The 10,866-nt window shown below is 58.0% G+C and overlaps 1 protein-coding gene across 4 annotated transcripts in view; it reads right to left on the bottom strand.

Moving 5' to 3' along the window:
• Window positions 1–2,576: 2,576 nt before the first annotated feature.
• The window catches only part of LINGO3 (leucine rich repeat and Ig domain containing 3), a 29,841-nt gene continuing 21,551 nt past the window's right edge, over window positions 2,577–10,866 (bottom strand). For all 4 annotated transcript variants that reach the window (XM_064396369.1, XM_064396367.1, XM_064396370.1 and 1 more), the window contains one exon: window positions 2,577–6,289. In XM_064396369.1, the coding sequence (XP_064252439.1) occupies window positions 4,442–6,256 (1,815 nt within the window). In that variant the 5' untranslated portion in view covers window positions 6,257–6,289 and the 3' untranslated portion in view covers window positions 2,577–4,441. The remainder of the gene's footprint in view (window positions 6,290–10,866) is intronic.

The following is a 10,866-nucleotide window of genomic DNA, read 5'->3' as shown; positions in this document are numbered from 1 at the left end:
GCCTGCCCAGCCTCACACACAAAAAAACTTGTTAGAAGCATCACTGTTTTTCCCTAATGAATAAAATTACCTTTAAGAAGTACCAGAAAATGGTAGGAACAAAATTACAGAATTCCTGCCATGCCTGTGACCCTGCCAAGCTAGAGGGAAGTGGCCAGGGAAAGAGGGGCAGCCAGGAATTGCCTTTTAGCTGTGAAATTCCTCATTTGTCTTATTCCAACCAAGGAGAAAATGCCAAGTTTAGAAGCCACCCAAGCCCTTAACAAGGACAGTCATTTGCTGTTGCAAAATTCTCATTTAATGGAGCATCCCTGAATCCTTTGGTGGGTTCTGCTGCCTGCTCCAGGTGGATAAATCAGCTGCAGGACACGGCCCTGATGGCCCTGACAGCATTTGCAGACTCTGCTCCAGGAGCTGCTGAGCCCTTTTTTCCCTGGATTTGGGGGACTGATGCAGGGAAGCTTTTCTTAGCTCCAGCCTTTTTGCTTTGTAAGGAAATTGGTTTCTCTTCCCAGTGGGAGATAGGATCTTTAAATGCAGCTGCTGGAAAATAGCAGTTTTCTAATTTCCTTTTTTTAAAATTATTTATTTTTTTTTCTTTTTTTTCCCCATGACATTGTTCAGCAGCCCGAGGGGGCTGTGGGGATGCTCCGTGCTCAGCTCAGGGCTGATCCCTGGGGCACTGAACCCCCCTGGGTGCTCTCTCAGCATCTCCATCCTGCAGCTCACCCCCAAAAGGAGCAGGGGGTTCAGTGCCGGCTCCCACGGTGCCCCCACACCCGCGGGCACAGGCAGGAGCTGGAACCTCGACCCTTCACCTCCCTGTGCCATAAAACGCATCTTGAAGCAGGAAATGAGAGAAAACCCCCAATTTCCTCCTCCCTCCCGCGGCAGCTCTCGCCCAGCCCCGGGGGGCTGCAGCCTCGCGGTTATTCTGGCACCCAGGGCCACCCCCCCTCGGGTGGTGGGGAGGGAGCTGGGAGCCCCCCCCGGCCCCCAGGGAGTTTGGGGGGGCTGGAATTCCGGGCTGGAATTGCCCAGGGCTCGTTTCTCCAGCAGATGGAGGCATTGCTTTGCTCCCGGTGCCAGCCCAGTCCGTGCTGGGACAGCCGGGACCGGGGCTGGCAGGGGACACTGAGCCTGGCAAAGCGACACCAGGGGGGGTTTGGGGAGGGGGACACAAGGACAGGTGGCCCCCTCAAATATAAAATTGGTGCAAACATAACACTGCCCCATGGCAGGTGCAGCTCACAGGATGTGGCCTCTCCAAAGGGTAACAGGTTAAAATAATGATTATTTATATCTATATAATAATATAATCATAAATATATATATTTATATAATGAAAATAATAATTTCAGGTTTTTACCCTGAAAATCAGCGGATGGAATGGTTTAAAATATCTGTGTTTCAGTGGGGATGTGCTCCTGTTCAGAATTTCCAAGAAAAATGTGTTAATACATAGAGAGACCAAGAAAATCTGCTTCTTAAATTTTTTTTGGTAGTTCCTGCAGTTGGAATGGATGACCTGGTCCATGGGAATGCTCAGTTTGAGTCTGATCTTTCCAGGCAGCACTTGGGACTTTCTGTAATCTCTTGGAACACTCCAAGGCACCATTTCCATAACTTTTTTCCCCCCCAGGTTCTCTTTCTCTTTGGACAAGGGGACCCTGGGCTGGCTGAGCCCGTGGTGGGGACAGCGGTGCCAGCTGTGCCAAGGGCAGGGGTGGCCTTGGGGGGCCAGGCTGTGCCCTGGGGCTGGGGGCATGGGGAGGGCACTGGGAGGGTCACTCTGTGGAGGAGGAACCCCCTCCCCACTGGCTCCTGCCCCACGGCCCCACTGCACTGCCCCCCGTGCCTCAGTTTCCCCTGGCACGTGCCCGATTTTCCAGCCCCATCCAAGGAATTTGGCTCCCTGTGTGCACTCTGGGGTGACTCCTTTTAACCCCCCCCAACCCAAATTTTCCTCCAAGCAGGACTTGAGGTGCAGCCCTTGCACCCTCCACTTTTGGCACATCCTTCTAAACCCTGCATTAATAATTAATAATTGATTAATAGCAGCAGCAGTTCGTTAGCACACATGCATTAATCATTTATTAGTTATTAATATGGACCTTGGTACCCTCTGGGAGGTGGTTTCACATTGTTTGTGTGGGGTTTGTGGGGCTGATGGTGGGGACAGACTCAGGGGCTGCAAATGCCAGCAGAGCCCCGGGAAGGGGGGAAGGTCTGCTGGAATTCCAGGGGCTCCCCAGCTTGCAGCAGGTCTGGAGAGCTTCGAGGTGTGAATTCTGCTGCTCCTGCCCTTCCCAGCTCCTGCTCAGGCTTTGCCCACTGATTTTACCTTTTCTTATCAAGGCACATGGGGAAGAAAAGGGGGAAAAACCCAAATGAGCCACAAAAGTCCCTTTTTTCCTTTTTTTTTTTTGTTTTTTTTTTTTTTTTGTTTTGCTCACAAATACATCTCACATGCTCGTAACATAGAAAACTGTGCCAGGTGTGCACTGCCCTTTGCTCCCACTGTGAGGGTCCATGCCCGACCCCCTCCCCACCCTCCCACCCCCCTCCCACCCCCCTCCCAAGGATAAAAAACCCCAGACACCGAACAGGACCCTGGTAGGACACGGCATGCACGGCTGGGGGCGAGGGGCACCGGGCATGCGGGGCCACAGGGACAGCCAGACCCGAGGGAGGGATGGATGGATGATGGATGGATGATGGATGGATGGATGGATGGATGGATGGATGGATGGATGATGGATGGATGGAGGGATGGATGGATGATGGATGGATGGATGGATGGATGGATGGATGGATGATGGATGGATGGATGGATGGATGGATGGATGGATGGATGGATGGATGGATGGAGGGATGGATGGATGATGGATGGATGATGGATGGATGGAGGGATGGATGGATGATGGATGGATGGATGGATGGATGGATGGATGGATGATGGATGAATGGATGGATGGATGGGGGCACCCTGTGGCAGCAGAACAGGGTTGGGGGGATGTTCTGAGCAGCCACTTGTGCCCCACAAAGTTCCCAACCCCTCGGAAGCTCGGGTGCCGCTCCGGGATGCCCATCAGGGAATGGCAGCTGCCCCCTCCAGCTCCCAGCCTGACCATCACTGGCTGGAGATGGGACATCCAGGTGGGGAATATCCCTGCAGGAATGGGGACAGAGGTGGGACCTGCAGCAACCCCCTGGGTGCACATGGGAGGAGGAAGAGGAGGAAGAAGCAATGAACTCCCTGGATCCTCCAGGTCACATCCAGGTTCTTCCATTCCAGCTTCATTCCTTCTCCCATGCACAAAAATCCACACCCTGAGGCAGAGCCAGGGCAAAGCCTGGGAAGGGGTGGGATGGGAAGGCAGGAACCACCCCTGTGGCAGTAGGAGCAGCCCCAGGGACACTGACCCGTGGTCCTCAGCATCGGAGGGTGCAGGGTTTGGGAGGGAGGTGTCAGCCAGGATGTTCTCCTGGACTGCTTCTTCCCAGCTATTCTTCCTCTTCTTTCCTGGGGCCTCCCTGCACAGGATGAGCCAGGTCCTGCCCTCCTGCAGATTTTGGCTTTGCAACTCCAAGAAAATTAACCCAAAAGTACCTTTTGAACCCGTAGGAATCCCAACCCCCCACTGGGTGGATGCAGAGACAGGGAGGCTTGCAGGGCTCACTCTTCCTGATTTTAATGATCTTGGCCTCATTTTGCCTTTTTTTTCCCTTTTTTTTCTTGCTGACACCTCCTCAGAGCCTGGCCCTGGAGAGTTATTATTGCTTGTGCAGAAGCGTCCCTGGGCACCCACATTGGCAGATGCTGGATCTTAAATCCACAGATGAAAAGCTCTCAAGGCACATCTGTGCCCGGGAGAGGAGGGTCTGTCTTTGCCAAGAGGCTGGGGGACCCCCGAGCTTGGCACAACCTCCCCAGTCCCGCATTGCCCCGGAAGACATTTCTTTTGGAAAAATCATTAAAAAAAAACTCGGACCAAAACCCCCACCAACAACAAGAAAAGAATCACAAACAACTACCAGGAAAGTTTTCTGAAGAGTCCCTTACAAAAAAAGGGAAAGGGTGGGGGGAAAACAGGAAGCATTTTTCTCCCAGGCCCAAACACTGCTGATCTTTTGGCTCAAGAAATGCATAGTTGGTAGCAAAAACCTCGCTACATCAGGAGCCCCTGGGACAGCTCCTGAGCCCTGAGGGCTCTCCACAGGGCTGAGACATCGGGGTCATCCCTCCCTGACCCTGAAGTCCCCACGGTTCTGACCCTGCTGGCCTGTGGCACCTCTGTCTCCAGCCATGTCCCAGCACAGCAAGGTCACTCTGCCAGCCCCGGGACACGGCCGGCGCTCCCACAGCCCTCCCAACCCCGTCCTGCCATGGCTGTGCCCGGGGCTGGGCTGCAGAAAACAGTTCTCCTCTGGGAGAGGCTCAGATCATCTTCATGTTGAACTTCCTGGCCCCTCCTTGGCCGGTGGTGGTGGTGGGACCGTCCACCTTGCGGAAGGAATATTCCACGGAGAAGTTGTTCTTGTGCTGCCCCCGGCCGCGGCTCCAGACGAAGAGCAGGAGGAAGCAGAAGAGCACCACACCCAGGAAGGTGATGCAGCCCATGGCCGTGGAGACCAGGATGGTCTTGAGGTCCAGGGTGAACTTCAAGAAGACCTGGGTGTTGTTGTGGAAGGTGTCGTTGAAGTCGCTGAGGTACAAAGTCCGGTTGGCGTGGTGGGCGCCGTCGGCCGGGCGCCCCTTGACCGTCAGCGTGGCGAAGTAGGTGTCGTTGCCACCGGCGTTGCTGGCGATGCAGATGTAGGTGCCACTGTCCTGCACCTGGGCGAAGCGGATCTCCAGGGTGCCCCCGGGCAGCACCGTGGCCCGCCCCGTGCTGCGGGTGGTGATCATGCGGTGCTGGGGGGACACCCAGGCGATGGAGGGGTCGGGCTCCCCGTCGGCCCGGCACAGGAAGGACACGGACTGCCCCTCCCGCGCCGTCACGTGCTGCAGCTTCCGATCGCGGATCTTGGGCTTCTGGCAGGTGAAGTACTCGAAGAGCACCGAGTCCGGGAAGTCGCGCAGGGCGTTGCCCTGGATCTCGGGTGGCGAGGAGCACATGGGCTGCTGCCCGTCGAAGTTGAGCGTCTTCCGCCGCTGCAGGATCCAGAGGAGCCGGCAGTCGCAGGCCAGGGGGTTCCTGTCCACCCGCAGTGTCTCCAGCGTGTTGACCGAGTGGAAGGTGCTCTCCTCCAGCGTGGACAGGAAGTTGCTGGAGAGGTTGAGCAGCCGGATCTGTCTCAGGCCAGAGAAAGCCTGCGGCTCCACGGACACCAGGAGAGCGCCCACGATGTGGAGCTCCTGGAGCCGGATGAGGTCCTTGAAGGAGCCCTTCAGCACAGTGCTAATGGGGTTGTAGGACAGGTTGAGGTACCGCAGGTACACCAAGTTCCTCAAGGCAGCTGCGGGCACGGCTGTGATGTTGGTGTAGGTGATGGAGAGCGAGGTGAGGTTCAGGCCCTGGAAGCTGGTGGGGGACACCTCCTCCAGCAGTGGCCAGTTGTCGATCTCCAGCTGCAGGAGATTGTAGAGCTTCTTGAAGTTCTGGTCCTCCAGCGCAGAGATGCTGAGGTGCCGGAGCCGCAGCACCTCCAGGTTCTGGAGGTAGGACAGCGACTCGGCTGAGATGGAGGTCAGGTTGCACTTCTCAATGGTCAGCTGCTCCAGGCCCAGCAGCCCCGAGAAGGCGCGCTGGGAGATGTACACCAGGTCGTTGTCACCCACCTCCAGGCTCTTCAGGTTGCGCAGGTCCTGGAACATGTAGTCCAGCAGGATGACCAGCTTGTTCTCGCTGATGTCCAGGAGGGTCAGGTTGGTCAGCTTGGTGAAGACCCCCGGGGGGATGAGCTTGAGCTGGTTCCCCCGCAGCCGCAGGGTCTGCAGGTTGAACAGGTTGCTGAAGGCGCCGGGCTCCACATTGGAGATGATGTTCTCGCTGAAGTCCAGCTCCTCCAGCAGCGGGTACGGGGCCAGGTCGCCGGGGTTGAGGCAGCGGATGCGGTTCTTGTTGAGCTCCAGGACGCGGGTCTCGGTGGGGATGCCCTCGGGGATGGCGGTCAGGCGCTTGCGGTGGCACAGCACCGAGCGCAGCTGCGGGGCGCACTCGCAGCGCGCGGGGCAGGCGCCCGCCCGCGGGGACAGCAGGACCACGTGCAGGGCCAGCGCCGGGAGCCACCATGTCATTGTGTGGGGCATGGTCTAGGGGCTCACTGCCGATCTGCCGCGCGCCTGCGACAGAGAGAGAGCCGAGTCAGCGGGGACAAGGTCCTACCAGCCCCACAGATCACTCGTCTTTGAGCTGGGACTGGACACTGCTCCCCAGGCCCGTGGGGTTGATGAGGCCCCGGTACCTCCAGGAAACCCTCTGGATCCCTTTCACTGACTGTGCAACCTGGGGATCCTGCCCTGTGCAAAGCTGGGATCAACGAGCCTCACTCTCCATCTGAACAGGGAAACTGAGGCAGGGGGAGAGGTCTGTGAGAGGAGCCAGGGCTGCAGACCCACACCTGAGCCTCTGCTCCCACTGGCTCAGCCATCCCTGTGCCCCTGATGGTGCAGGAATGGGCAGAGGGGGTGGTGAGCACCCTGGGATAATGCACAGACACCCCAAGGGCAGGGCAGGAGAAAAAAGATGCTGGTAGAGACGGTGCCAACTCATGACACAGATGGGACGCCCCATTCCTTCTGGTGACACAGCCGGGATGCCCCATTCCCTGTGCTCCTGGTGTGAGGTCTCATCCAGGGGCACAAACCATCCCCAGGCCCCCGGCTTGGAGGGGTCCCATAGGACGGGGGATGCTCAATGCCACACCTAGGCCTGTCCCTGTCCCTGTCCCCTCCTCTGGAGCACAGACTAAGGCAGCCCCAGGCACAATCTTTGCGAGGAGGGATTAACACCAAGCCGGGGCATTCCCCGGCTGCCCTCCTTTCCAGGGATTAGCACTTTGCTGCTGCTTTCCCTTTTCTCTGCTTCCCCTTTCCCGCTCCCTGTCCCCATCCGTGCCCCAAATCTGCCAGGCTGCCTGGAAACACCACCGAAAACTCCTCAGCCGCCTCTCCTTAATGAAGCACCGTCATTAACCTAATTAAGTGGCAAAGTTGCTCGGTTGGGGAGCTGCTGGGTGTTTTTGAGCCTGGCAAGAGAATATTGGGGGTTCCAAGAGCAGAGCCAGCCCTGGGGAGGTGCAGGGAGTGGGGCACTGCCACCTCCAGCATGGGGGGCTTTCTCCCATCTCTCCCACAGCACTGGGACAAACTGGGGTGCAGTCCCTGGGGGTTGGTTCCAGCCCCTCCGACCCCCAGGGAGCCCCTCTCACACCCCCTCTGTCCCTCTGGGCTGACCCCAAACCCATCTGTGGGAGCCCAGTGGGATGAGGGCCGAGAGAAGAGGACAATGTGACATCTGTGGCTGCTCACCATCGAGGTGTGGCTGCCGTGCTCCACCTCAGTGCCACTGCAGCTCCTCAGTGCCCAAAAGGTCCCCAAAAGGCCCATTTTGAGGTGGCTGCTGCTTGGCTCAGGGGGTGACAGGAGGAGAGTGATGGGGACCCAGATCCCCCAGAGAGGTGACACAGAGCAGGGACAGCAGGAGCTGGCCCAGCCCAGCACCTCCTGCTCCTCACACCCACTGTGTGATAAAGGACACCAAAGGCTGGTGTCACCCTCCCTCCTGTCCCCAGGGCTGGTGGCACGTGGGACAGCCTCAGGGGCCTGTTATTGCCTCTTAGTGCTCAGGTCCCAGGGAAGGATGCCATCCCCATGGGTAATTTCCTGTCCTGACCCTATGATCCCAGAGAAGCAATCTCTGGGATTAAACCCATTGCTCAGTGCAATTTTGGAAGGATGGGGGATCTTCAAGGAGCGTTTGGACAGCACTCTGAGGGATGCTCAGGGGGGGTTGTTGGGGTGGCTGTGCAGGGACAGGGGCTGGATTCACTGATCCCTGTGTGTCCCTTCCCCTCAGGACACCCCAGGGTTCTGTGACCTTTTACAGACACAGGGATGTGGCACTGAGAGGCAATGGTGTCCTTGGCAGTGCTGGGCTTGGACTCCGTGGTCTCTGAGGGATTTCCAACCTCACCAATTCTATTCTGATTCTGTGAAACCTTTTCCTTTTATTTTGTGTGTCTTAATTTTGCCACATTTCCCTTTTTTTCCAATGAATCAAACCAAGAGGGAAGTGTCACCATTTCACACAACCACAGGATTGTGGATGCAGCTGGGGAACAGGGGGTGGGACCACTGCTGCCCCTGCCCCTTTCTCCCCTCTCTCCAGCACTGCTCAGCTTCACTCCTTGCAGCAAACCCCCTTTGGGGACTAGAGGTCCCTAAATGCCACCTGGATACTGGAGCTGCCTGGCAGCCTCTGCCTTCCAGGAGAGCCACTTTGTGAAGGCTCTGCCTGGCTGGTGGCCCCAGGAACGTGAGCTGGCTCTGGGGTGAGCTGGGGGCAGCTCGCCTTGGTCCCCCTGGTTCTGGAGGCCCCACTCGTGCTCTGCCCTGGGGCTGCATGGGAAGGAATGCTACCAAACACGACCTGCAAACCCACAGGACAAAACCCTCCCCATTTATTGTGACACTCTTTCACCCTATTCAGAGTCTCTACACTAAATAAAGGTGCCCTGGAGCCCCTTTAATGGTGTCCCCGTGCCCACCATCCCTCCCTGCCAGCCCTGGGGGGATCCAGCCCTTCCCCTGCCTGCCTGAGCCTCTGCCCCGTGTTCATTATGGATGAGCCTGGAGTAACCCAACTCCACTTTCGGTTCCTACTCCGGCCACCTGATCCTCTAAGCAAAGCTCCAGCTCCACTGGAGTTGTTTTTCCTGGCAGATGGAGAGCGGGAGACACAGCCCTGGGCTCACCTTCCCTGTCCAGAGCCAGAGCATCAGCCAGCCCTGCTGCTCCCAGCCCTGGGCTCACCTTCCCTATCCAGAGCCAGAGCATCAGCCAGCCCTGCTGCCCACAGCCCTGGGCACACTTTCCCTGTCCAGAGGCAGCCCTGGGCACACTTTCTTTGTCCACAGCCAGCCCTGGGCACACTTTCCCTGTCCAGAGCCAGTCCTGCTGCCCCCTCAAGCCCTGGGCACACTTTCCTTGTCCACAGCCAGCCCTGGGCTCACCTTCCCTGTCCAGAGCCAGAGCATCAGCCAGTCCTGCTGCCCCCCAGCCCTGGGCTCACCTTCCCTGTCCAGAGCCAGAGCATCAGCCAGTCCTGCTGCCCACAGCCCTGGGCTCACCTTCCCTGTCCAGAGCCAGAGCATCAGCCAGTCCTGCTGCCCACAGCCCTGGGCTCACCTTCCCTGTCCAGAGCCAGAGCATCAGCCAGTCCTGCTGCCCACAGCCCTGGGCTCACCTTCCCTGCCCACAGCCAGCCCTGCTGCCCCCCAGCCCCAGCCATGGATGCTCCACTGACCCCACAGCAAACCCCACAGCTGGATGAGCCATTCCCTGCAAGCCCAGGCAGTGCCGAGCTCTGGAGCAAGGCTGGGTCTCTGCCGGCCCCAGGACACCCCGCAGAGGAGCTGCACGGCCGCTGTGTCCCTGCAGGGACAGCGGGACCCGCGGTCCCGCTCCGTGCCGGGCAGGGCCGGGCGGAGCCGGGCTGTTCATTAACAGCTCATTACGGCGATGGTGCAGCGCTTTCCGGGCTCGCCCGGCCCCTGGGGAGCCAGGGCAATTAAGATCCAGAGCAAGGCCTAGATAGAGGCTCTTCTCCTCATTTAATTTGTTTTTAAAAATAACAAGCTTGCAGCGCTGGGGACAGAGCCAGCAAAGCCCGCGGCTGAGGGGCTGCGATGGGGGAAGCCGAGCAGAGCAATTTTGGACAATTTGACAATTTTGTGAGCCCCTGGAGCCTTCCCTGTCTCATTCCCTACTCCCCCACCAAGATTTGTGACCGCTGAGCTTGTTTTGTCCCAGGCACCAGCAGCACAGAGCAGTGCTGCTCTCCAGCCACCCTGGCTTGGGGCTCCCTAGAGCAGCTGTGGCTGCCCCTGGATCCCTGAAGTGTCCAAAGCCAGGCTGGACAGGGCTTGGAGCAGCCTGGGACAGTGGAAGGTGTCCCTGCCCATGTCAGAGGGTGGAACGAGATGATCTCTAAGGTCCCTTCCATCCCAAACCATTCTGGGACTCCACGACTCCTGCAGGTGGGATTTGGCTCCCTCTCCACTCTTCAAACAGCTCCTGCTCCTCTGGCAGAAGCTTGGCCCTGCCAGCTCCTCCAAGATTAACTGCTCCTCAGCTGCTATTATTTCTCCCTTTTTGTGAATAAAGACCAAAAAATCAGCCCAGGTTGTCATTTCCTGCTCAGACATCACATGAGCACAGACACCTCAGTCAGAGCAAGGTCTTGTATCATCCTTCCTTTGAAATGCACGATGTAAAATGCTCCTGCTGAGCTCTTATTGTTCCAGCACCCATTGCTGCTGCTCCAGGCCCATGGTGGGGGCCAGGGGCAGCCAGGGGATGCTTCTGCATCTTTCCAGGGATGCAGGGAACCCCAGGAGAGGATGGAGACCTAAAGTAGGGAGGGAGCAAATGTAGCAGAAAGTGACTGTGGGATGCCAACCCTGAAAACATGGACGGGGGGACAACCCCAGTGCTCTGTCACACAGGCATCAGGGAGCTGCCAGCGCCTTGTGCCAGTGCCAGTGCATCCCAAACTTGGCATGAGACAGGAGAGGGCTTCTACAAACACCAGCAGCAGCCAAGTGCTGTTGGGAACACCCCGAGCGCTGCCCTGCCTGGCAGCTGAGTGTCCCCACGCCATCCCTGCTCCCTGGCTGCTGTCCCCAGCCCAGCTCCGT

The sequence above is a fragment of the Passer domesticus genome, chromosome 21 (genome assembly GCF_036417665.1).
Source record: "Passer domesticus isolate bPasDom1 chromosome 21, bPasDom1.hap1, whole genome shotgun sequence".
In the NCBI taxonomy this organism is placed as follows: domain Eukaryota; kingdom Metazoa; phylum Chordata; class Aves; order Passeriformes; family Passeridae; genus Passer; species Passer domesticus.
This window is presented reverse-complemented; position numbering and strand designations above follow the sequence as displayed.